General features: G+C 53.3%; 9 protein-coding genes across 9 annotated transcripts; 5 read left to right on the top strand and 4 right to left on the bottom strand.

Annotated features, from left to right (window-relative positions):
* The first annotated feature begins 673 nt into the window (after positions 1-673).
* Positions 674-2,771, top strand: EV422DRAFT_110211 (ribosomal protein S5 domain 2-type protein). The gene is made up of 2 exons (XM_053064589.1): positions 674-1,043; positions 1,118-2,771. The coding sequence occupies exons 1-2, from the start codon at positions 836-838 to the stop codon at positions 2,470-2,472; spliced, it is 1,563 nt and encodes a 520-aa protein (XP_052924253.1). The 5' UTR covers positions 674-835; the 3' UTR covers positions 2,473-2,771.
* Positions 2,772-2,783: 12 nt separating this feature from the next.
* Positions 2,784-6,031, bottom strand: EV422DRAFT_534514 (uncharacterized protein). The gene is made up of 5 exons (XM_053070679.1): positions 5,594-6,031; positions 4,692-5,501; positions 4,157-4,613; positions 3,219-4,078; positions 2,784-3,151 (listed from the first exon to the last, which is right to left on the bottom strand). The coding sequence occupies exons 1-5, from the start codon at positions 5,773-5,775 to the stop codon at positions 3,004-3,006; spliced, it is 2,457 nt and encodes an 818-aa protein (XP_052924252.1). The 5' UTR covers positions 5,776-6,031; the 3' UTR covers positions 2,784-3,003.
* Positions 6,032-6,208: 177 nt separating this feature from the next.
* Positions 6,209-8,155, top strand: EV422DRAFT_110160 (uncharacterized protein). Its single transcript, XM_053064588.1, has 3 exons — positions 6,209-7,755; positions 7,829-7,993; positions 8,071-8,155. Exon 1 carries the CDS (start codon positions 6,454-6,456, stop codon positions 7,732-7,734), a length of 1,281 nt encoding a protein of 426 aa, XP_052924251.1. The 5' UTR covers positions 6,209-6,453; the 3' UTR covers positions 7,735-7,755; positions 7,829-7,993; positions 8,071-8,155.
* Positions 8,156-8,377: 222 nt separating this feature from the next.
* On the top strand, positions 8,378-10,064 carry EV422DRAFT_534511 (nucleophile aminohydrolase). Its single transcript, XM_053070678.1, has 5 exons — positions 8,378-8,689; positions 8,839-8,946; positions 9,017-9,098; positions 9,163-9,399; positions 9,484-10,064. The coding sequence occupies exons 1-5, from the start codon at positions 8,541-8,543 to the stop codon at positions 9,661-9,663; spliced, it is 756 nt and encodes a 251-aa protein (XP_052924250.1). The 5' UTR covers positions 8,378-8,540; the 3' UTR covers positions 9,664-10,064.
* Positions 9,931-12,077, bottom strand: EV422DRAFT_568804 (DExH-box splicing factor binding site-domain-containing protein; the record flags this gene model as incomplete). Its single annotated transcript, XM_053072685.1, has 7 exons — positions 9,931-9,969; positions 10,042-10,208; positions 10,267-10,384; positions 10,454-10,600; positions 10,667-10,797; positions 10,869-10,956; positions 11,040-12,077. 7 exons carry the CDS (start codon positions 12,075-12,077, stop codon positions 9,931-9,933), a joined length of 1,728 nt encoding a protein of 575 aa, XP_052924249.1.
* Positions 12,078-12,268: 191 nt separating this feature from the next.
* EV422DRAFT_534489 (uncharacterized protein) lies at positions 12,269-13,199 on the top strand. The gene is made up of 4 exons (XM_053070677.1): positions 12,269-12,416; positions 12,484-12,672; positions 12,749-12,869; positions 12,932-13,199. The coding sequence occupies exons 1-4, from the start codon at positions 12,354-12,356 to the stop codon at positions 13,051-13,053; spliced, it is 495 nt and encodes a 164-aa protein (XP_052924248.1). The 5' UTR covers positions 12,269-12,353; the 3' UTR covers positions 13,054-13,199.
* Positions 13,200-13,471: 272 nt separating this feature from the next.
* On the bottom strand, positions 13,472-13,807 carry EV422DRAFT_568802 (uncharacterized protein; the record flags this gene model as incomplete). The annotated part of the gene is made up of 1 exon (XM_053072684.1): positions 13,472-13,807. One exon carries the CDS (start codon positions 13,805-13,807, stop codon positions 13,472-13,474), a length of 336 nt encoding a protein of 111 aa, XP_052924247.1.
* A 423-nt stretch (positions 13,808-14,230) lies between these two features.
* On the top strand, positions 14,231-20,986 carry EV422DRAFT_109901 (transcription factor/nuclear export subunit protein 2-domain-containing protein). Its single transcript, XM_053064587.1, has 10 exons — positions 14,231-14,538; positions 14,600-15,035; positions 15,101-16,824; positions 16,898-17,561; positions 17,634-17,798; positions 17,862-18,417; positions 18,489-18,646; positions 18,704-20,170; positions 20,249-20,417; positions 20,510-20,986. The coding sequence occupies exons 1-10, from the start codon at positions 14,465-14,467 to the stop codon at positions 20,644-20,646; spliced, it is 5,550 nt and encodes a 1,849-aa protein (XP_052924246.1). The 5' UTR covers positions 14,231-14,464; the 3' UTR covers positions 20,647-20,986.
* EV422DRAFT_109891 (Chs5p-Arf1p-binding proteins-domain-containing protein) lies at positions 20,646-24,761 on the bottom strand. Its single transcript, XM_053064586.1, has 16 exons — positions 24,531-24,761; positions 24,384-24,446; positions 24,217-24,290; positions 23,951-23,988; positions 23,680-23,874; positions 23,413-23,606; positions 23,156-23,341; positions 22,993-23,093; positions 22,815-22,931; positions 22,558-22,749; positions 22,001-22,498; positions 21,784-21,909; positions 21,605-21,709; positions 21,372-21,536; positions 21,171-21,286; positions 20,646-21,094 (listed from the first exon to the last, which is right to left on the bottom strand). The coding sequence occupies exons 1-16, from the start codon at positions 24,562-24,564 to the stop codon at positions 21,043-21,045; spliced, it is 2,256 nt and encodes a 751-aa protein (XP_052924245.1). The 5' UTR covers positions 24,565-24,761; the 3' UTR covers positions 20,646-21,042.
* Between the last annotated feature and the right edge of the window lie 201 nt (positions 24,762-24,962).

The raw sequence follows: 24,962 nt of genomic DNA, 5'->3' as shown, positions 1-24,962 counted from the left end.
ATGTTTTGTGTCGTGCAGCGGTTAATGACGTTGCGGGAGTTGCAAAAGGTGCTTGCGGTGCTGCGTTGAGAGCGTTTGAGCTGTCAAAATGAGGGTGTTTTCCCACATGTTCGTGACCTTCCCTCCTTAACGTCCTAGCTTGCATGTCAACCTGCTCTTTCTGTTGCCGTCCTCGGCCTTTCCGCATCTGCCTTCAGCCCTCATTATAACAGTGCTGCTTCACTGACGCTCCATTCATGTCTCGCCCATTTGTGGCGCCCCCACACCACGACGTAAATATCTGCATTAACCTGCTAGCAGTTCGCGGTAAGTACCACACCGGAACACCAGCTCACTATATCCAGCAGGACCGGAACCCCAAAGCTTCCGATAATATACAGTAAGACCGTCATGCGCAGACGTCGGCAATAGATATCCCCATTTCATCGAGAAGCGGCGGTTCCCGAGCCTGGATGTCTCCACCGCACCAGTAACAGGAGGGCTCCAAATGCAGCCTCCATGAGTTGTCATCGCGTTCAAGTCGCGTTCGCGATGTGCGCTGGTGCCGTGCCGCAGCCGAAGTCACCGGTATGCGGATTAATCCAACCGCATCATAGGCGGTCGGTAAGTTCTGAGGTGTTTCGAGTGTCGCTAGCACACAACAGCACAACAGCACAACTGGGCGCAATAAGCGGAGGTCACGCAGGCTTATCATCAGAAGCATTCAGAGCATTCAGAGCATTCGTTCTCGTCCTCGTCGATCCTGAGAAGTGCATAAAATAGAGGATAGAGTAGTGGAGTACTGTGTAAACTGGGTTGGTTCCTGCCGTAACCTTGATCTGCTTGTCTGTTCTCAATGTCCTCCGCCACACTACTCGCCGACGAAACCGTCCCTTCCCTCACCCGCCTTGAAGATGTCTACCCGGCGAACGTCCTGGACTTCCAAAGAAAGCGGTACCAAACCCTCCAAAGTCGCTTTGAGGCCCGCTTCAAGGCGAAACCTCACTTTTTCGCCCGCTCGCCCGGCCGTGTGAACCTGATTGGGGAGCATGTTGACTATTCCGGTATGACTGGGGGCCGAATATCCTTCACTATGCCTTTGTTTTGTTCGTTATGCTGATTATCAAGTCCACCGCAGGGTACTCCGTTTTGCCCATGGCCATCGACCGCGACGTCGTGATTGCGGTCAGGGTGCTGGAGGACAGTGAGAAGAAAGGCGACAGCGGGCGCGTCGAGGTGGTGCTGGCAAACACGGATGAGCAGTTCGGAGAACGGACCTTTTCCCACGACAAAGGTACCGCTGTTGAAATCGACTCGACACTTCACGATTGGAGCAACTACTTTAAGTGCGGATACAAGGGTGTTTTCGAGAACGCCAAGAATCTCGACTCCAGAGCTCCTCTGTCGTTCCATGCGCTTATTGATGGGTCGGTGCCCGCAGGCGGAGGCGTCTCGTCCTCGTCGGCCTTCACATGTGCGTCTGCCCTCGCCACGCTGGAAGCCAACAAGGGCCGGATGACGAAGGGAGAACTGACCAACACCGCCATCAAGGGAGAGCGATACGCTGGTGTGCAATGTGGAGGGATGGACCAGGCCATCTCGATCATGGCACCAATGGGGTCCCCCTTGATCATCCATTTCGAACCGAAACTGTCCGCGGACCGCATCTCCTTCCCTGTATCTACCAACACATCATCGTCCCCAGTCTTTGTCGTGACCAACACACTAGTCGTCTCCAACAAAGTCGTCACGGCGCCCATCCACTACAACCTCCGCGTAGTCGAGACCCGTCTTGCCGCCGCCTTACTCAACAAACACGTCGGCGGAGCAGACGCAACCACAGACGCACCCCTGCTGACCCTGCGCGACATCCAAGACCGCTACGTCCGCGATACCGAGTTCACAGGCAATGAGACGGCCGTCCTCGCCAAACTGTCAGCTCTCACCGACACAGCACTCAAACGCGAGCCCTACACCCTCCCCGAGGTCGCAACGCTCCTAAACACCACCGTCGACGCCGTGAAACAACGCTACATCGGTCCCATCGTCATTGGCTCCGACGAATTCCACCTGCACGCTCGCGCCAAACACGTGTATGAAGAATCCCGCCGCGTGTTCCAGTTCCGCGATACCTGCGCACAGATCGCCAACACCGATTTCAATCCCACCGTCTTCCTGACTGCCCTCGGTGACCTCATGAACGCCTCGCAAGACAGCTGCAGGGACCTCTATGACTGCTCATGTGACGAGATCAACGATTTGACCCGGATTGCGCGGGAGGCTGGCGCTTACGGGTCGCGTCTGACCGGTGCTGGATGGGGTGGGTGTGTTGTGTCGCTTGTGGCTGAGAGCGAGGTGGAGAGCTTTATTGGTAAGGTCAGGGAGGCGTACTATGATAAGCGGCGCCCGGACTTGAAGGGGAAGGATGCGGAGATGGAGGACTATGTATTTGCGAGCAAGCCCGGTGGTGGGGCTGCTGTTGTGAGGCTGTAGAGTGCGGGGAGTACAAGACAGTCAACAGACTCGCGTAGAAACTAGTTTTAGAGCGTTCGCTTCTCCTTCCTTTTCGAACGATGTAGGTTAGCCTGTACACAACCAAGAGTCTTGTAGCATAATCTGAATCAGTGGCTTTCCCATTATCATCAACTTCCATGGCAGAGATTGTCTGTTTCGCGAAGCAAGGGCCTCTATCCCCGGTTCACCTTCGTGAAAACATTCCGAATTCACCATTTTTCCATCCTCTTCACCCATTGCAGAGAGAAACCCTATAAGCAAGTTTCAGCAGACTGTTACAGACCAAGCACTCAACCCCAAAACCCTCAGTATGAAAATGCATATATATAATAATGAGAGGAAAACAGATTTCTACAGGGAATCATATAAGCTACAAAATCACAGAGCGGCCACTATCCCATCTACGCGGTAAATGTTTCCGTCCGCAATACGACATAAACCCGGTGATAACCGCACCAAGGTGTCTCGTTCTATATTCCCCAAAACTATGGTCCTGTTGGTGAGCGACCTTCAGGACCAGACATCTTCGAGGTATCGTCCCTGAGACCGCAAGTCTTTGACCCAGGCTTTCGCCTTTTCGGCCGAGGCGAGCTTGCCGTGGGTGAGCGCGATGTGTTCGAGGGCGGCGTGGACGTCGGCGGCCATGTGTTTTGCGTCTCTGTTTGAGATGAGAGAAGGGATTACTAGATGGATGACAATATGAACTCGTATCACATACAACATACCCGCAAACATAAAAGTACGCGCCCTGCGTCCCAATCATCCTCCACACATCCTCCGCAAACTCCTTCAGCCGTTCCTGCACATAGACCTTCTTCTCGCCCGGCACTCTCGAAAACGCATCTACAACCTTCAACTCCATCTTCACATCGCCCGCCTCGACCTTCGTCTTCATATCCTCAAACTCCGACTTGTACAGGTAGTCCTTGTCCGGATGCCGGCAGCCGTAGAACAGCCATGTGGGGCCGACTGCCGTTTGCGGTTGCTTGGCGGCGATGTGGAAGCGTTCGCGTGTGAAGGCGCGAAAGGGCGCGACGCCGGTGCCGGGGCCTACCATGATGACGGGGAGGCGGGGGTTGCGGGGGAGGCGGAAGGAGGAGGTGCGGATGTAGAGAGGGAGGTGGAATTGGGGGATGGGGAGTGATGGGGTTGGAGTTGTGACCGTGCCGTTTGTGTGCCCGTTCACGCCATTTGTTCGTGAGGTTGTTTGCTGTTTGGCTTCATGGAGGCGTTGCAGCCAGGAGGTCGCAAGACCTTGGCGGATGACTACTTCGCCGGTCTCATCGCCTTCCTTCCCAGGTACGAACGTGCTCGCTACCGCGTGCCGGACCATCACGGCCGTGATGCCCACTGTTTTAGGCGTTTCTTTCGCTGACGATGAGATGGAGTAATAACGAACAGAGATACGTGGTAGCAGCTCGCCGATGATGACCGAGAGGGGTATTTTGACGGAGGGAAAGTGGGACAGGACCTGGGCCAGATCCTTTTGGGACTTTTCAACGAAAGGTAGGTAGATATCTCGGTTCTCTGCGATTTGAAACAGGGCGTCGCGTTCAGCAGGGTTCGTAGCATGTTTGGCGAGAACCTGTATAAAAAATTGCATCATGTCAATCAGAGCCGTTTCGTTATGCGACATAGTCAATTGAAATGAATGAGGACATACCTCAAACTGATACTGCTTGAGAATAGCCGTCAAGTCCAAATAATGCAACAGAACCGTCCTCAAAGTGCTCGGCACAGGGAACGGAATCTTGCTATTTGCCGCCAATCGGTTCTCTTCGTTCACCTTCAACGTCACAACCCTATCCAGCTCCTCCTCGCTGAGGGCCAGCACCTTCTTGTACCTCTCCAAATGCTCCTCATCGTTCACCGGCCAGATCCCAACATGATCACCTGTCTCATATTTGAGATCGGAGCCTGACAGATCCAGCTCGACGTGCAAGCAGTGTCGTTCGATGCGGATCTTCTTTTCGTTGATGGAGAATCGATTCGAGACTTCGACGGGGAGACGGACGGATGGTGCGAAAGCGAACTCGTCGTAGACGTCAGTAAAGAGGGGTTTGGTTGTGACGATGCGACCGTAATGCGGGTGTTTAGCGTCGTGCTTAACTTTGGCACCACTTTTGGAGGTGGCAAGACGTTAAAATAAGCAAAATGGATCCGCGCGCACTCCGAAGTACGGCAGCATGCCCACGTACCTGATCTCAACATACTTCTCCCCATCACCACCGTCGACAACATCATACTCCTCGGCCCCGATCTTCACCTTCTCCCACCTCCGTGGTTTCCCTGCACTGTATTCCCCTCTAAATACTTCGACATCGGAACCGTTGCTCGAAGCCACATCTATGATCTTGAAAGTGGGAACATGGGGCTCATCCTTCTTCGTGCCGGATTCGCCCACTTCCACCCCAAAGTGCCCAGCAACAGCGGCCAGGGCTCCCTTCTTCCACGCTGCATAGTCTTCTTCCATGCTACAATCGTCGTCGCCTTCACCCAACTCGCCAACCCTCTTTGCACCAATCGCTTTGAGACGCTTGTCGAGACGGCGTGCAATGGCGTTGAAGTGCTCGTAGGTTTTGTTGCCAAGACCGAAGATGATGTACTTGTGGATTCCCTCAAGCGGTCTATTCTCCAATAGTTCGTCGTCGTCGCCGTCTTCATCGCCTTCATCGGCACCTTTGCCTTTCCCGGACATTATCCATTCGTAGAACTCTGTGGCATTGTCGGTTGGTTCTCCTTCGCCGTAGGTGGCGAGGAAGTAGCCATACAAAATGTTCTTGCCGTTCGTGGTTTCATCCAGTGCATCACCATCCGCTAGCTCAGTCATGTCGTATTCTTCAACATCGAGGATGAGCGCCGGCACAGAGTACTTTGAGGTGACATCCTTTCCAAAACGGAGTGCCAGGTCTTCCGCGGTCCCCGTTTGAGAACCGTAGAAGAGGACTAGGCATGAGTCGCCGGAGACGGACGCTATTTTTTCAGAGAGAGACTTCTTGCCAAATTTGCTGCGAAATGGGATAAAGTATCAGTTGCTGTTTGCTGGCATATGCTGCAAGGCGAAGAAAATTGGAATTGTCCGGTGATCTAGCATACGCACCTGGGTGACTTGACCTCGGCGGAGCCTGGCTTGACGGACCCGGACGGTCCGCCGGAGGCTCCCTTTGACACAACGGCACCGGAGCTCCTATTGCTCGTGCTCCGCTTGTAAAATACATAAAGGGTTGTCAGGATTCCGACGGCGGACAGGATGATAACGTCCGTGCTGTCGATAACCGCCATTTTTGCGTTCGGAGACGATGAATTGCGATACGGCGGCGCTGGGGTTTCTGGAAAACTGAAGGATATCCGCCGAGGGTTCGGGCTGCTTTTTCAAGTGTAACGAGCACGGAAGCCAGTTATTTGATACAGTATTTCCATAGGCCCATGAAGTCACGGCCGCCAGTGAACGCATCAAAAGCACCGGAAAGGCAGCCGACCACTCCGACCGACAAATGGGCCGTTGACGTGTGTGGGGAGGCATGCAGAGCTTTACAGTATGTAGATTGAAGGTTTCTCCTCGGGAGCGGGTCCTAATCAGAATCAATCAGAGCTGCTAATCAAAGGGACCGCCTTGTTTATCCTTTGTTGGTCGCTCTCCGATGATGCGGAATGACACGCGCTCGCGGACTTCGCGGACGCGGCTCGGGGGGGGGGCAAAGGGGGGGGAATGGCACGATGCTTGTTCACATTTGGCACTCCGACGAGTCCGACAGGACCGACACGCCATTCCGCACGTTCCACAAGACCACCCACCTCACCTTCGCCGCCGGCGCCACGGGAGGAAAAAAAGAGGGGAGAGCCGCATTTAAAATGACCGAGTGCACCTCCTCTGTGAAGGCCACTTCTCCACATCTGGCTCGCCATGTAGGTCTTCATATAGAGGTCGTTCGGAGTAGAACAGGCTTAAAGTAAACCTCGATGCATATTGACCACGCTCATCTCATCGTCGAAACAACGTCTACGGCCACGGCCTACACACCCGAAACCGAGACCCTCAAAAAGACATTGTTGAACTGGAAAACGGTCATGGAAACATGGCCTCCAAGCGTCGCGAAGCGGTGGAAGACCGACGCCCGAGAGCGACTCGTTCGAGAAATGATGAGGTTTCCTCCAGATGACGAGGCCGATCTCATAGACGCCGTTTTCAAACTGAGAGGAGCTTATTTCTGGGACGACTACGATTCGTTTGGGTTTTATCAGACTATTCTGCGTTACCAAAGCGGCAAAACGGACCTGGAAACGAACATCGCGCCGCGCATCGAATTTGCCTATTCGAATGGCATCGTGGGAGACACTCCTGATACGCCTGGAGATACTTGTGAACAGTTGCTTTGGTCCATGTGGTATGCTGTCTTCCACATGGCCCACCGCACCTCCTGGCGCCACGACTCTGCAGGCCACGATCGCCTCCTCTCCCTCGTCAAAGCTCTGCACGCACGACCCAATCCCGCTCGCCCATCGCCATTACCCGACCATCTGAAGGACAACTGGATATGGGACGGCACATTCGGCGAGCTATGGAGCGATTTCCTGCTGCTGAAGCCGACAGGGCTGGAAGTATGGCAGAGTGCGTGGCGTAACCCATGCGCTACGCCGTTTTCAGCGCCGGATCGACATTCCTGGGCGAACCATAATGCTTTCGTTGCTCGGTTGGTGAGAGATATTCCGCGGTGTTGGGATTATCTACCCTGGTTCTTTCGCTGCACAGGGTCATTGCAAAGCTTCTCAAATGAAGCTATTCGGTCGGGCGAAGCTCACTATGAAGTCGCACATGATGAGGATGTTGAACCAGAAGATGGGGAGGCGGAAGGCGGCGAGGGCGATGGCGTCGACGCACAGGGCAGCGGTGCAGAGGATGCCGAGGCTGAAGGGGGCGAAGACTCAGAAGACCAGGACACAGAAGATGAAGAGGTACCCAGATACCTCAAACACGAGTTGGAATTAGACGTGCCCGCAGCTGCTGCATGGATCTTTCTGGCCGGAAATAGTCTATGGGAGATAAGCAAAGGAAACCCCAATTCCGTAGAGGTTGCAAAGGCACAGAAGGATATGGAGGCGTTCAGCGAGCCGCGGTGGCGGCTTTGGAAGCAGCAGTTTTACGAGGTTTCGGAGTGTGAGCTGATCACTGCAGAAACGAGGCAGATTGCACGGGAAGCTTCTGAGGAGATGGAACGTATCGAGTCGTGGGTTTTGGTTTGAATTCATTCACGCGCCGCACATATGCCATCCCAAGCGTTTGAGCGCGACGAGCCAATCCTCAGTACGAATCTCCTGAATTCCTGCCTCGCAATACCTCTGCCCCCAGGGTATCAATGTCCATGCGTGATATCCGAACTCCACGGGGATTGTAGTGAATTTTGACTGACGATAGAGGACACGGCGATTCTCCGTTGCTCAAATGCTGCAAGCTGTGACTGGAGAGCATCAGATTTCCTATATTGCGGACCAGGGCTTGATCGTAAGTTATCTATTGTGGTCTTGCCTTGTGCCAGTTCTGAGGACATAAAAGATGAGCCATACAAACGGTATAACTAGCTCCAGAGACGCGTTGAAAGAACGATGCTTTATAAGGCTGAACTGAGCCACAGCGACGACGGGATGGCGAGCCCCTGCCCTGCCTGTATCCGTTGAGCAGTTGCTGGTTGCAAAGTGTAGGCCAGTAGGGGGGTGAGTCAAGGGGCGGCGATTGAACTCGAGGAGGTTGAAAACCCCAACGTAGCCCAACGTCGCAAAGGTGCTGGGAGAAGGGTGTGGTAGACGCGTCAGGGTGTGGTTCGTCAGGCTGGTGTCGTTCTTGCCTTTTTGACCACTGTTTTCCGAGTCTCGGCCTGCTTCGATTTACCTACTCTCGTAAAGAATTGAACGGTAAGTTTCCACAGGGAAGCAACTGTGAGCCCGGTTCCCATAGTCCTAGGACCTGCAGTGCCTCTGCCTGCATCCAAATTGCATCGACTCATCCGTCCGCGACTCGCTTCACAGTCTCGCCCAGTACATTCCTGCCCACCATGATCTCTCTCCCCTCCTACGACTCGCACTACGACCATTCCTCAAACATCTACCGGACGCAACAACGACAGGCAAAGCATTACGCATCGGCTAGCCCTGTCAAAGCCCCAGTAGAATGCAGATTCTCGCCGTACACGGATAATGGAGGGTGGGTATTTGGAGTTCGGCGTGGATGATCCTGGGAAGATTCCATTCACGAAGGATGGGCAGAAGAATTGGGAGAGAGAGACAGTCGGAGTTTGCTTGGAGGACCTGCTTCCATTGTACGAGTCCTGACTAACGCCACCATTATTGCAGAACTACCCTCGCGGTTGCAGGCGACGACTTTGTAGTGGTTGCTGGTGATACGCGTCAAAGCGAAGGCTACAGCATCAACAGTCGATACGTACCCAAAGTCTTCCATCTGTGAGTAGAGATATGGCATGGGTGTCGCTACTTTCCTCATTTGCATATTGTTGACATCAACCGCCGTCAGGTCCAACGACTGCGTTCTTGCAACCGGGGGAATGTACGCTGATGCTGTCACACTTGTAAAGACCCTGGAGCAGCGATTGGAGGTAAAGCAAACCGCCTTGGCTCTTTTTGCCGTCAACTCCTTTTCTCACTCCCAGCCAATGAAAGTGGTACCGCCACGCTCATGACAAACAAATGAGCAGCGGCGCCCTTGCTCAGATGTTGTCGACGATTCTATACCACAAACGCATGTTCCCTTACTACGTATGGAATACTCTCGGGGGCATCGACGAGGAGGGCAACGGGGCTGTGTACAGTTACGATCCAGTCGGAAACTTCCAAAAGCAGAAGTGGGCTTGTGCGGGTTCTGCGGGACATCTGATTCAGCCGTTCTTGGATAATCAGGTAGGCGCGCGTCTATCCTTCGGCTAGCGCCTCCACTTACCTGCGGACGAAACAAATCTCGAACTCTCGCTCCTCTCGCAATAGGTTGGATTTGTCCATCAAAAGGTGGTGGAAACACTGACCCCCGAACGGGCCCTACAAGTCACGAAAGATGCTTTCACATCCGCCACAGAGCGCGATATCTACACCGGTGACATGGTGGAAATGTTTGTGGTCACGAAGGATGGTGTGCAGAAAAGCCAGTACCCATTGAAGAGGGATTAAGGGTGCTCGCAATCATCAAGGGGCTGTTCCTGCGATATTTGTGATCCTTGGCGGGAGTTTTTGTTGTCAATAAAGACGATAATTGTACATTCCGGAGTTCGATTCTTTTCTTTCCCTTGTTGAATTATGTTTTACGGGAATGAGTGGAGGAACTGCAATTTACGACTTTCACGACCAGTGGGAATATATATTACATGAACGTTGCCCTGAGGTTACGCTACTATGGGGACACTCCGCCGCAACAAATTGCTTCCCGAAAGCCGATTCCTACTCGATGTAAGCGGCAATCTCATCGTATGTGAAAGTCTAAACGGTGAAAGAGAAGCGATCAGCCCCACAGTCACAACGATCACTTAAAGGGCAGTAAGTGGGTCTTACATGATACTCCAGGCTATGGTCCATCTGCACAACCGCACGTTCGCTTTCGGAATCTTTCTCCTTTAGTCGTCCTAGCTGTCCCACGAGTTCGCCGTCGGATGATTGTAATACAATCACGGTGCCGCCCACGCTGGGAAGGCAGGTTTCCAAATGGCGGTCCTTGACGCCTAAGTTTGCAACTTAAGAGTTTGAATGAAGATTGAGCGCAAGACGGGAAGTGCATACCTTCAACAATATCCCCGGTGTTCAGTCGAAGGACACATTCACCGGCCGTAAAGACGTCTTGTATGACACCCTTCTGATTGTAGTGCCGGCCAGAGGCAAGGGATTTGCTCACGACTCGCTGAGGAACAAGACGTACGTCTGAGGCATTTTACCCATTATGAAAGGCACGCGCGAGCTTCAAGCTTACCACCAAAGCGTGCGGTCGCAGCCATGACCGCGCGGACGACGACCCGGCGGAGCTTGCGCGCGACACGCTTTGCGATTTCGATTGGGAGCGGTGACCATTCGAGGACGGTGATATGCGTTGAATGTCTTGAAGCCAGCATCTTGCGATCTGCATGAGAACATGTTAGCGATCTATTATTGAAGGGAACACGTCACCAGGGTAGGTCCGGCTTACATCTCGACTGCCGTCCATCTCCACTTTGACGACGGTACCCGAAGATCGAGATTTGATCTCCTGGATAACACCTTGCTGCCCTTCATAGCGTCCTTCGTTTATCCGCACTACATCGCCAGCTCTCAATGCTACTGTATACGTTGATCATGAGTCATCAATGTCCAACTTTCAAATATCCAAGGGAATGAATCTGAGAACAAACCATCACGATCAGGACTTCGCTCCCTTTTCTCTCTTCTGGCAGACCGCGGCAGTTCTTCCGACGGTGTCAACTTTGCTTCAGCAAGCGGCTATAAAATGCAAGAACAGATTCTTTTTGGAAAGCTTATAGAGAGGACGGTAAACACACAAACGCCCTGCCACAGAAACTTACGTCAGGACGTCGTTTCTCCCCCGGCTTGATGTACTTCTTCTGCTTGATTTCCAGCTCCGGTGCTGGCGTCGCGCCTAACCCGAGAAGATGTGGCCGCGACTTCAACGATATTGGTTCGATAAGGCCGTCCGGGTTTTTGCCGACGGCTTTGCCTTTCTCCCACCCCATTCCGCGAAGGAGGGCCTGGCCGAACTCTGCGATGGGCACTCGCTCGTAGTCCTCCATCGTCGATTCCTCGGGTCGCAAACTGACGTCGTATCGGTACTTTTCAGTAACATCTTCGATGTCGTTTAGGCCGGGCACGGAGTTTTGCGCCAGAATAGGGAGACTCGTTATGCTCGGCGTCCACTCCGCTTCGATGCCTTGCGCTTCTCTCAACACTGCTGCCATGGCCTCCTCTTCCACTGTCATCGTCACAGCGGCAGCAGGTTCCTCTTCTCCCACTGTCAATGGCGTCGATGCACCTGACTGACAAGAAGCGACTGAGTCTGTCGTTCTGACCACTTTCCGCTTCTTCATGACTTGAAGACCAAATTTCGGGCCGTGTGACTCTTCTGCCTGTGAGATTTGGGATGCATCGCCGGCGATCTCCATCGGCGTTAACCCTTCGGATGTTACAGTCGTAGTTTGCGAAATGGTAGTTGACGCTGCAGGGCCAGCGGTAACAGCCGTGCTCGTCACTGTCGTTGTAGTCCGGGTGACCGTCCTCGTCGTTGTCCGCGGCCCTTCCGTACTCGGCGTCCGCTCCATATCCGGCCGGCCCCGCCACTCGTTCTGCTTTATAAGCGGGATGACCATCTGCTCCCGCGATTTGCCCCGCTTCGACCCCACGAACCCTGCCCCAGAAAGTCCGTTGATCAACTCGTCCGGTCGATTGGTCCGGCTCTCATCGTCGGAGTCGGAGTCTGCTTCAAGCTGGCTTCGGCCAAGTCTACTAGAGCCGAGGGCGAGCTTTACGTTGTGGTTTACGCTCGACGGAGTGCCTGAACGAGGAGTGGAGTAGGGACTATTCCCGCGCGAGGATGCCGAATTTGACATGGCTGGAGGACTTCTGTCGAGGGCTGCTGTAACCGTTATGTATTCGCTGCAAGAACCCAGGCTTTTCCTACAGGAATGGATTTCTCTGAAAAAGAAGATGAAAGCTATCCTGTCTCTCGCATATACAGTATGTATAATATAAGGGGCGTTGGGTTGAGGTCGAAGCGAGGGGAAGTTGCTGATCTCGTCGACTTCCCCGCCAGCATAACCTCGCGCGTTGAAGAACCAAAAGCTGGAACACATGGTCAATTTGAAGCCCATTCGCAACTATTCGCAATGCTTGGACGTCTTACAGCTTCACTGAAAGCCATAAACTGGCCATGGCGCTCCCACAAGTTGGTCAGTCCTCTGCTTTCTTCCTTGGATGTTTCCCGTCCAATCTTGGCTAACGGCACCGTCATTTCAGGTGGGTCGCGACCTATTGGGGAACATGTACTTTGAAGGTCCGCCAATGCGTGCGGGGACAGACCGCACCCGCCGCATAATAGAATACTTTGACGGGAGGACGGAGTATTACAAATATGAGCCGGAGCTCATTCCCGCACAGTGGCAGGCATGGTTGAGGCATACGCGGAACGCACCGCCTTCGATAGAGGTGTGGCTTCAGTGTGCGGCTATAAGGACGCTTGCAGAGAGCTAGAAGCTGACGTGCTCGTTGGGGTGGTCAATAGGAGTTGCAACAAGCGGAAGCGCAAAGATTGTTGACGATACAAAGAGCACGAGAGCTGGACGCCAAATGGGAGCAGCGAAAGATCGAGATTGAACAAGAGAAGTTGGCCTCGTTGCCTGCAGGTTCGTAGCCATCATCTATTCTCCAGAGGAGCATATATGCTGACTCTACGTCTCTTCCACAGGACGGCCATCGCCAGCGTCGCCAGTCCCTCCGCCAACGGCACCTTCAACTGCGCCAGTCGGACAAGGGGAGACCTTTGAACCGGGAGCATGGAACCCTGGGGCGAAGTGGCGGGGTGGATGAACTGTCCATCGCCGTCTACTTCATCTCTGGAAGCGAAGCACATATTTGAGGCGCGATTCTGTCACAATTTTGTATATCCATCATGTCTCTTAATGTATTTGCGAGTGTTATATTTCATGTATGATTATCCATGTATCAACCATGGCCATTTTCTTCTAGCTTGTACATGATGGCCGGATACCAGTAAAGTGCATAATTAGTGGTTGCCCAAGCCGTCGCCATCTCTTCTCATGCATTGTCACCGAACGGCGTCGCCGTTGCTCCTCAACTCATCAACACTTCAACACTTCAACTCTTAACAAGCACTTCGAGTGTAAGGCCATTCATGGTATTTGGAAACTACTAACAAAGCATGAGGAATGCGACGCTAAAGAGGTCTCACTAAAGTACATCGGTCGCTGTCTGAGATCCCCGTCCCTCACGTCATGCTTGCCCACACGGCAAAGCTTGTGGGAAACTCGTCCCGCACCCTCACGGCCGACCAGTCCACACCGTCGTGTCGTCTTTCCTGATCCTTCAAACTCAGTTTGTTCCGCGCACCGCCTTGGGCAACCTTCCCGACTTTGATGAGACCGCTCCCATTGTTGGAGGAGCGGGTGAGATGGCTCAACGTACGAGATAAAACGGAGGTGGATGCGGTCAGGGAGACTGGGTAAACATCCAGCCCTTGCGGGGCAGGTCTGTCGGCTGCCGGCTTGAAGTTGGGGCCTGTGGCAGTCAAGAACGAGAGAGCGCCTGCTTGTGCGGCTGCCATTTGACTTGTCGAGGGAGAGATCCTAACTCGTGGACGTGGGAGGTTTTCGTTTCGCGTGAGTCGTCGCAGAGATGCAGTATATATATTCTAGCGTCTTGGCAAGCTCGTGTGTGGGAGGGAGTTCCTTCCTAATAGGTTGAAGAAATAGGTTTTTCTGGGTGTGTTCCTCTCGAGAGTTTTCCTCCTGAGGGACCTAGACAAACAACACACCGGCTTGCAGAACAATGCCGAAGATGCTAGTCCATCCTAGTTACTTTCCTATTCGGTCAAGTCTAAAGCCGTTTAGAATCCGGAGATAAGGGCTGGGTCCCAAGTCGACGGGATATCGACAGCATTGGTTACATGGTGTCAGTTCTGATTTGACACTCAGCCTAACCCTAGCGCCAATGAGTTTTTGTGGCGTGCGCTCAGACATTCCTGTTCCCCTGTTCGTCCTTACTCCCATCGGCATCGCAACCTCGGCGTCTATATATTCCACCCTTACTACCGGTTACCTCTGTCCCGCCTGTGACGCTCGAGTTTTGGAGCATACGAATCGGTTACCGTGCAACTCCTCGGCCCTGTTGATACTGGTTACGAATGCCGAACTAGGCGCACACAGTTAAACGTGGTCCCGGTTCGAGAAAACCCACACTGCACAGCGTCGCAGGAGCCGCAATGACTCCGAGCGAGTACCGCTACCTCACGGAGGACATGTTGAGGAACTGGGACAAAGGGGGAAGTTCACAATTGTAAGTGCGCACATGTTCCCTGGGGTTGCAAGATCTCTTCGATTGAGCTTTGCCTGTGCAGCTACCTCACGGCGCGAGCATTATTCAATGGGGACCGACCTTTCGACGATGTGCTGGAGGAGCTGCGACTAATGACTGCGGAGGTGATACGAGCTGGCATGCACGAGCAGTTAACGTCAGGGGCAGTGGCTATGTTTTTTGCTAGCCTCTATCGAGAAACGACAAAGCGAAGTGGGGCTGTAGACGAATCGATGGCTGCTGGACACGTCGCGCCGGATTCCTTAGAAGATCCCCTTCTGGTGCCGTCGATTGTCGCAGACGGGTTATGGACCTACGCAGCGGATCTGGAATTCAGGCTGGATAGCACATTCTTGCGACAGTTTACTCCCCCTGTCCCTGTCCCTGCAGTTTTGGAGTTCCCGGCACGAAAGCCGGTGGAACCGCTGGAACCGACGGCAGAAGGTCGGAGATTGGAGATCATCATAAAGGAGATATTGGTGCGTGCACAACGATCAATGCTGGGTTCTTCGTGCGTGGCTTATGGTATTTCTCTATTCCGCAGGGCAAAAATTTCATCCCAAATGTGATCTCTAGGGAACGGCTCGAATATAGGACGCAGCAGAAGGCTGGTCTGATAGCGGCAGCTGAGCCGCTCCAGAAGAAAGAAGTACGGTCGAGAACAGCGATGCTCTATCTGCAGGAGAAGTACAACCTACTGCGCGAGGAATCAGAAGGCTACTCCCGCCTTTTGGTCCTTCTGGCCGATTCCCTGCCGGATGTCTTCGATCCTTATCCGCCCGCGGACGGTGTACCGGCCATGTCTGTGGAGGAGGCGGTTCAGCGAAGGACAGAGGCTGTGGAGGAAAAAGTATGGGCTATGAATGAGCGTATGACGCAAATGACGGGGAGGTTCGACTTGGATCCGAACCGAATCCTCGACGTGGCGCTGGACGCTTTTGCAGTAAACATCTCCGATCACTGGGATTATTTCGTTCGACTGATCGAGGTCAGCAAATGGGGCCCAACCATTACCATGGAGAACGGGAAACCGGTCCAAAAACCGAATCGCATCTGTGGACAGATCTTGGGGTTCAAGTTTGACTGGTACAATGGCTCGTCGAGTACCAGAGACGTGCCCGAGTCCTTGATCTTTGTCGCGGCCGTTCTGATCAAGCACGGCTTGGTCAATTTGGAGGATTTGTTTCCTCATTTGAGTCCCACCGATGAACGCTTAACGGCTCTATATGAGCAGCACTGCCGCCACGTTCTTCAAAAGCGAGGAACCGCAGGACGGTTCAAAGGGCCTGAACTCGCGGGGACGTTAGGAGATGACGGCCGGGTTTCGACCGCAAAAGCAACCGGCTTGCCCTCGTTAGCCAAGGACACGAGGCCACAGCCTTTGACTAAGGTCAACCAGAAAGCGGAGCTGGCTACGGCTCTCGTGGCGATCGGGGATACTGCGAATGGACTCAAGATATTGAACAAGCTCCCTGATTTGGTTCATTTGCACCCGGATCTGGCAGATGCGATCTGCCGGCATTTGAGCATAATGCTCCAAGACTGGGATACATCCCCAATCGCCCATGCGCGGCAAGTACCTAAGCCCTCTCCCGAGGACTTCCGACCGGGTACGAATACTATCATTTTGCGGCTAGCCCCACCATTTCTAAGAGTGACGAACGGTCGCAAACCACACGCACCGCGCTATCGCTTCTTCTATCGAAACTGGCACGCTAGTGTGACAAGATGCAATAACGTCGGAGAGGTTATCAAGCATCTCCGATCCTATTTCATGCGCGTTGGTGTGCATCTCCACAGAGACCCGCTACTACTTGCAACCATTCTCCGAATTGGCGCGAGGCACATCACGGAGTCTCAAAAGCGGCTTGGAAGACCGCACGCGAAAACGGAGCCTATGGATATCGTCGAGCCTCTCCAACGACAAACGTCGGAAAGGAAAGAAGGGACGCCCGGTCATGGTGCAGAACGTCATACCAGTTCGGGAATACCGGCTCCTTCACACGTCGATGATCCCTTTGAAGGAGTCGACCTCCAGGGGGTGCTCAAGGGCTGGATCAACCTCATCATCAACCATATCCTTCCCGCGATTTCTCGATCGGAACCGAACCCTGCGAACTCTCTCGGTCTGTGGAACATCATTAAGCACTTCCCCTATCAACAGCGTTTTGCCATGTATGGCGAATGGGGCAACATCGTGTATAACACTACGCCTGAAATGCAACTGGTGAAAGCAGGTTGTGAACGAGACTGCAAATACATCCTGTCGTGAGTAACCGTATACCTTTTTCCAAGTCCACCGTCGATCATTTTCTGATCCTCTCATCCACACCGATTTTAGGCGATTGAATAAAGAGTCTGCTAAGCAGTCTGGTCGACAGATCGGCAAAGTCTTGCATTCCAACCCGGTTGTTGCCTTTTCGTACATCATCACGCGGCTGGAGGCGTATGATAATATGATTCCTTTCGTGGTAGACGCCACTCGCTACTTGACGGAGCTCGAATTTGATATCATGCCCTATTGTCTCATCGAGGCTCTGGCAGATCCCAAATCGAAAGTGCAACGGAATGGTCTGAATGTATCGGATTGGTTGAAGTCGCTAGGAACGTTCACCGGACAGTCGTACAGAAAACATCAGCTGGACTTGGAGCCAATGCTCCGCTATCTAATCAACCAGCTGTGCGACGAAAAGCTGCACGATCTGCATATCTTGCAGGAGCTCATCAGCTCGATGTCCGGGGTGAAAACAATGGAGGATGTGACAGAGGCGCAACTGGAAGCTATCGCGGGGACGGATACGCTCAAACGGGAAGCCCTTATTTGGGAGCCCATGAGACTGACGAGGAAGTCCGGTCTTCGCCTTATGAAAGCGATGGTGGATGGGGATTACGTCAGGAAAATTGCAGTACGAATCAGCCAGCTAAAGCAGCAGATGCCCTATTCTGGAATGGGTGACGAGGATGACAGCATGGACTTGAAGATTCTGGCATCTATGACTGACTACGTGAGTTTGGTGCTCGAAGCCTTTCAAGATTGACTCTGCATCAAAAGTCTGACCTTTTGGTGAATTCTTTAGTGCCAACGAACGCTGCTGCAGATGCTGGAATTCCTATCAGTGACTTGTCCCCCGGATATGTTCGTTCAGGCCATGCCTGACGTCGGCGTGTTGGTGAACGATTATGGTTTGGAACCCGAGCAAGCTTTCCTTTTGGCTCGACAGAAGCTGGCACAATATGTGAAGGTACGGATTGTCGGGGTCTTCCGCTGCGCCATACCTCCTCCAACGGTCTTCTATGTGATTTAGTATCCCGAGGCGGGAGAAACGCGGCCCGAACCTCCACGAGACCCCAACGCGATGCAAGTGGACGAGCCGCGGCAAACCGAAAAGGATAATGAGCAAGTGGACCCTGCCTCCAAGATCATGAAAGGCAACGAGCCGAATGTTGAAGATGTCTTACGTCGCACCGCCGCGAACGTCGACTTTGGCAATCCAGTCTGGCAACTGGGACTGCATGACACCATCCGATCAGTCGTCCCCATGCTCCCCGCGTCTGTTTGGCGTCCCATGAGTCCCGCCTTTTACGTCACATTCTGGCAGTTGAGTCTGTTTGACATCTTCGTTCCTGACGCACGCTACGACGCCGAGATCGCGAAACAGCGTGACAGAGCGAAAGCATTGGAGTTAAAGGTCAAACAGCTCAGCTCGAGCCAGGAAGATGAGGCAAAGAAGCTGAAGAAGGACATCGACCGTTGTCATACTACGAAGAATGCGCTGGAGGCCGATCAACTCGCGCATCAGAAACATCATAAGAAGGTTATCACACGGCTGGAAGCTGAGAGCGTCTTCTGGTTTGAAAACAGTGAGTGTCAAGGAGTGGCGTTCGCGTCTCCACACAACAGTGTTCTTGTTCTTTCTAACTATCATTTGAAGGCGTCAATCGGAATGACACCACGCAGGCGGTCATTCAATACTGCATCCAGCCGCGGTGCACACAATCTGCCGCAGACGCAGTTTTCTGTGCGAAGTTTGTGTTGCTGATGCATAAGCTTGGCACTCCCTCTATCCCTACCGTCACTCTATATGACAAGGTAATTCGGACCGAACACATTCTCTCCCATGATTTGAAACTGACATGTTCGACAAAGGTGTTTGCCAAAGACGTTCTCCATGCGGACATGTTTTCTGGCACGGAAGACGAGGCCAAGAACTACGGTCTCTTCTTGGCCGTTGTCTTCGCGTCGCTTTCGTCGTGGCATAACGACAAGGCGTTGTTCCAAAAGGAGGCTATTGGAGAGAAGCTACCAGGTTTCCTGAAACGATGGCCTCCCGGGGCACCGAATGGCAAACTGGATCTCCGGAACGGTGACTGGATCGATTATGATGAGTTTCGACAAGTCCTTCGAAAATGGCATCTGAAACTTAGTAAAGCCATCACTGCATGTGTTGCCAGCACCGATTACATGCAGATCAGGAACGCCATTTTCATTCTGGATAAAGTCAACAACTACTTCCCAGCGACAAAAGAAGTAGGCAACGTCATCGACTTCAACATCAAGAAACTTCTCGAAATCGACCCGCGCGAGGATGTTAAACAGCTGGCTCGCAGTGTTGGGGCCAAGATGGGAGCAAAAGCGAGCACCTGGGTCAACCATCAAGACTTCTGTAAAGGCGCTGATCGCAAGCTAAACCCTGCTGCAGCTCCATTTGTACCCTCCGCGCTTTCTATGAAGCCTACCCCGGTTGCGTTGGTTAGGGAACGCCCCGCGCCGTCTACTCCGCGAGAAGCTCCTCGTGCCCCTTTACGAGAGGTCCTGGAGAAGCCGCAGACCCCTCAGGTGCCCATCAAACGTGAGGAACCGGTCAAACGTGAGGTGCCGATCAAACGCGACGAGGATCGTGAACCCCAGGAGTCCAAGCCGAAGGTCAATCCCCCGTCGGAAGTAAAAGCGCCGGCACCCCCGGTCGTGGCCAAGGTTGCCGAACCCAAGGAGCGACCGCCCCCTGAAATCAAGGTGGTGACCAAAAGCCCGCCGCGCGATGACAAGACGGAAGTGGGAGAAATCAGGCGCGTGGAACTCGACCGCGACGACAGCGCGCATGATTCTCGTGAGCCGCGTCGATCGCGAGATAATGGCGTCAAAGTGAAGGAATACCCCATCTTGCACCCGTCGCTACCCGCACGTCCGCCTCCGCGCGCTTCGGGAATCAATCAGCCTCGACGTGATGGAAGCAGCCCGTTACCCTCGTCCACGAAGGCTGCGTCCTCCTCTGTTCCTTCGTCCGGAACACCAAAAGTGAGCGAGAAGACCGATCGCCCGAGTTCCAGCGTTCTGGATCGCCTGGGTAGCAAACGCGACGAGGCTTCGGGGCCTAGCAGGGACGAGAAGGAGAAAGACCACGAGGCCGCTAGGGATGCCCGTAGCAAATCGAAGGGCCGCGACGGAACTGGGGAGCCGGAGAGCTTGTTGTCGGTGGTTATGAAGGATCGCGACCCCCGGAAAGACGAGAAGCGGGGTAGCAATGGTCGGGAGAGAGACAAGGACCGGAGCAAAGATCGGGATCGGGATCGTAAGGATAAGGATCGCGATCGCGACCGAAAGAGGAAGGAAAGGGTAAGCATGCCCGCAAATGGATTTCGCTTCACAAACATGGAAAGCTCACGACAGCTGCGTTATAATTTTATCCACTAGGAGGATTCTACGGTGGATGACAAGAGAGAACGAAAGCGTGACCGCGGAGATAAGGAGGATCGGGAAGCGAAGCGGTCGCGCCGCGAGGATACGACCGAAGATCCACCGGCAGCGGGCGGCGGCAGTTCATCGGCTCAAAGCAGCAGTCGGAAAAGGCATGCAGAAGATGGTGAGCACCGAAAATATTCTTGCAGCAGATTATTGTCGCCCTTCTTTGTGTAAGAGTCTCAAGGTACTGATGAATGACACTCTTTTACGTAGACCCACCTCCTCCTCCCGGTGGAATTGATTCCTACAGGCCTGGATCCGGCCCTAACAAGCGTCTCCGAGAAAGCCCGCGCGAACGTCCCCACCACCGCGACAGGGACGATCGTCGCCGTCGTAGCTCCGGCCGTTAAATCCGCCGAAAAATCACCAAAGTATCCCCAACTCCACCAAAGTTTTTCTCCCCCTAGTCATAAGTTATACTTTCTCGTCGGGATGGGGAAACCAAACTGAAGCCCTGATGTTGGTCGGAGAACGGGGTCCGTGTATTCACACACGAGTCATTCTAGCGCACTTTTCTGCATTTGCCACGTTTTTCTGTACACGGGCGAGCAAACAATTTTGTTGTATGTATAACATTTTCTGTGATCCCATATCTACATCTTTACATGTCGTGTGGGATCGCTGCTTCGAAGTCCATGCGCATTTGATAATGAACAGAGGATTCCAGTCCCTCGCTAAATACAATAGCACACGCACACAACCGTCAAACTTTTGTATGTCGCGGGATAATGCCCGAGCATGCGAAACTACCACTTCGATCCGACCACACTGAACAGCTCAGCATATTCAAAGTACCGTCTAAGAGAGGAAACGCAAAGTCAGATACAATGATCGCCAGTGCATAAAAGAAGAGGCAACACCAGGATTGACTTACGTGATCAACCGATACTCCTGTTGCGGCAAGTTCATCGATATCAGAGCGTTCTGCACTTTCGCAAGACCGTGTTTGCCGATCAGTTTGAACAGATTCCGTGCAATAGGTCCTGGATACTGTCATCCACAACAGCAAATACAACCTCTCGTTAGATCGCTATCGCCCAAAGAGTGAAGATGGGAAAGTCAAGGACGTGCATACCGTAGTCTCAACAAACGCCCGATCAAGCACCGCAACCAGCTTCGCCACGGCCTTGAGCGTCTCGGTGATGTTGCCTTCCTCCGCATACATGTCGAGCAGCCGCAGCCATGATTTTATCGAGAACTTTTGGCTGAGGCAAAGCTTGTAGGCTTCTTTTGCGTCGTCCTGTTCGGTGGAATATGAGATTGCAATGATGTAGGGATATGGGCTGAGGTGCGGGTTGGGACTCTTACTGGATGCTCTAACCGCAATGCAAGGTCGCCGTACACCTCCCATTCTGCGCCTGTTTTGCGGTATATCAGGGCGTTGCCTGTTTGGTTTTTGAACTGTGCCATTTCCTGATACGCAAAAAGGTTCAGTGTAAACGAAAGCTGTGAGATTTCGAAACTGCACCCGGAACGTGATCACTAACCTGCTTCAGCAGCGAGTACAATCGAATGTCCTGATACAAGATCAGGAATTGGTTGTCCAGCCATTTCTCGCATAGCCTCTTATTCTTAAATCCGAAGGACACACTCCGCCGTGGGCCTCGTGGGTTCTACACGCGCAAGAAGGGGAAGAGAAAGCGTAAGCGAGCCACAGTGGTCGCAACAGTCATACCCACTCGGGTGTAAGTTCCTGGGGCTTACCGGCACCACGCCAGGGCTATCATTCTTCGTAGACTCATTATGGCTGTCCCCACCGGCCTTACGCATCAACTCATCAATGCTCAACCGTTTCTTCTTATCGCCTTCCGGTACCACGGGCTTCTCCGCGGCCTCAGTGGGCTTCGCAGGCTCCCCTTCTGGCCCCGCCTCGTTTTCCAAATCCACAGCCTCCATCTGCCCATCACTTTCTATTTCATCCTGCGCGTGGTCTTTCTCCTTGGTCCCGTTCTCATGATTCACTGACGGACTGTCCGCCGCTTGTCCTCCTCCTTCTGTCCGTTCCAAGTCCGTCGTCTTGTCCTGCTCTTCTTGCAGGGCACGATGTATCCTGTATTCCTCTTCCATGACGAATACCTCTGACCGGTGCCGGAGCAGCTCGTCCCATCCGACGTTGGAGGCGATGCGGACCAGCAGGGAATATGCTTTGCTGAACGTTCCTCGGAGTGATAGGTACGATAGCCGTTTTAATTCGGGATGGATCTGTATGGCCAACGGTTTGAGCAGACTATATTACAGTGCAATCCCTCATTTCAACCCACCTCGTCTTCCCGAGGGTCATTCTCATCGTAGATGGTGCCGTTGCCTACGGGAGCGTTCTTCGGGTCTTCGTTCGCCTTCAGGGTTGATGGATCGGGTTTGAGAGGCAGATGCGTCCTGGCAGGCGCCGGCATGCGGTGTGCGTCTTTCTCGCAATATGAAAACATCGGGCAGGCATTCAATGATAAAAGGGCCTGCGTGGGAACATAAGCATCGGAAAGAAGCACGTGGGGTCTGAAGCGGTAAGGTTGAACCGTACCGATTGAAAATCTCCCATATCGATATAAACCTCTGTGAGTTTGTGCCACGGCGCAAACTCTGTTGGCGCGTAAGTTACACCGAGCTTGGCAAGTTTCAAAGCCATGTCGAGCTTTTTCTGCAGAAAAATGTCAGAAGTCGCGTCGCCCGTCGAGAGCGTCGCTCCAGTGGGATTGTACCTTTTTCCTGAGGAAGTCGGTCTGAACCAGTAACAGGCCGTGTGAGGTTGGGTGTCGTTTCAGAGCTTTGTGCAGCACTTCTACTGCATGAATCTCCTCGTCTGCAGACATCCAACGGTTACCATGAATCCTGATATCGGCCGTGCATAAGTTTGATGGATACCTGTGTCAAGGTACGACCGCGCTAGAACAGCCCCCACTTCCGCATCCTTCTCATACAACGGCTGAAAGAACTTTGCCCCTTCACCCGTCCTCCCTGCCTCCTTGAAGTAATCCGACACGCCATTGGTGAGGTGATTGCTCCAAAATGTTGCGTTCTGAACTTCAGGGTCGGTGCCGAGCTGCCAGCCTGGGAAACTCGAGTCAGAGGCTGCCTTCGGAATCGATCGGAATGTTTGCTGAAGGTCATCCATTTCGCACCTTTCCAAAACTCTCCAGAAGCGGCTTCCAGAAACCTCTTCTCGGCAGCTAGTGTCGGCAGCGCATCAAACTTCCGCAACCCCAAAATTGGTTCGCCATCATTCCCATCCGCTTCGTCATTGTCATCTAAGATCGCACGCAAGACAGCTGACACGTGCGTTTCTTGCCACATCGCGGCGTTGTCGATGGAGTGCCTGTTGCCAGAGCATGGGCGTCAGCCGACAATCCCACAGTTCACATCTAACTGATCCTCATTCACAAGCGCACCTGTCCCCGCGCACGTCGATCGCATATGCATCAACTCCTCCCGGAATCCGGACTTCAACTCGTACGTCCACACGGGAGAAGGCATTGTAGCAGCAATATGTGCCGGAACGAATCTTCCATGTGTTTGGCTTTCCCCCAACAGATCCCATCGAATACGTGAGCGAATTCAGATACGCGGCGAGCGTTGCTGACGAGCTGCGAGAGGACATGAGGGGACATACGACATATACTGCCATCCCGACAATCAAAGAAGCGCCTTGTCCCCTCGTACCTTGCATCTGTCCCAAGTACATAGTGATAGGATCCAATCTGTAAAGGTGCACGCGTATCAGCCACTAACCATCGAACATCAAACATCAACCACCCATCAACAAGCACGTGGGTGAGGGGAATCCTGCGCCTTTGGCGCAATGTGCTGCCCGCTCCGTTCGCTGAAGCTCGCTAAGATATGCGGGAACGGGAGTCTTGCGCCTTTGGCGCAATATGGCTCGGTCTGCTCGCGGCTCGCGTCGTTCGCGTGATATAGCTCGAACATACATCTTTCACCTGCGTCTTTGGATTCGTCTTGATGATATGGCATAGATCCGGAGGACCCAGCTCGCGAAAGGTCGCTGGTTCAGAACAGAAAACCGTTAGTGATGATGGGGGAGATCGTGGGAATGTCATTCGTCATTCGTTGAAGTGTCAGTTATGAGGCCCCTTACCTAGCGACTCTGTCCGAGCGGCTAAGCTTTCTGCGACTTCATTCTCAAAGAACTCCGGCACACCTGGGGACAGAGGCAGCGTGAGAAGGAGGTGTCAGTCAGTTACTGGGCAGGGCCTTCAACTAGTTGGCATACAGCACTACATACCTCGCAGGACTGAAGGGTCTGCGGCTACCACCATCTTATGAGACTGTATTTAGGGCACGGCGATACTGTGACAGCTGTCGCGGTAGGGTTCTGGACGAAACGAGGTTTGTCTCGCAGCTGGCGGAACGTACTGTAGGGTACACAGTGCGTATTACGATGAGGGCGGTAGGGCGGCGTTAAGAAGCGGTCAGAGTCAGAGTCTTGCGGTCTACCACCCAACCAACGCGCGGGCGGTCCGATGCAGAGAATCATACATAGTAGTACTGTAGTTGGTGTTAGTTGGGACGGCCTGCGCCCTCGTCAGTCACTCATCAGTGATGATTCTGATGAACAACGCGTCGCGTGTTTGGGACTGCATCTCACAACGCCCCCCTCCAGAGAGCCAAAAGCTTTCACTTCCCAACGCAACTACCCGAACCTGTCCGGCCGGCC

This window comes from Fimicolochytrium jonesii, assembly GCF_025526975.1.
Source record: "Fimicolochytrium jonesii strain JEL569 chromosome Unknown EV422scaffold_17, whole genome shotgun sequence".
NCBI classification, from domain to species: Eukaryota; Fungi; Chytridiomycota; class Chytridiomycetes; order Spizellomycetales; family Powellomycetaceae; genus Fimicolochytrium; species Fimicolochytrium jonesii.
The sequence above is the reverse complement of the archived record's forward strand: the minus strand, read 5'-3'. Positions and strand labels throughout refer to the sequence as shown.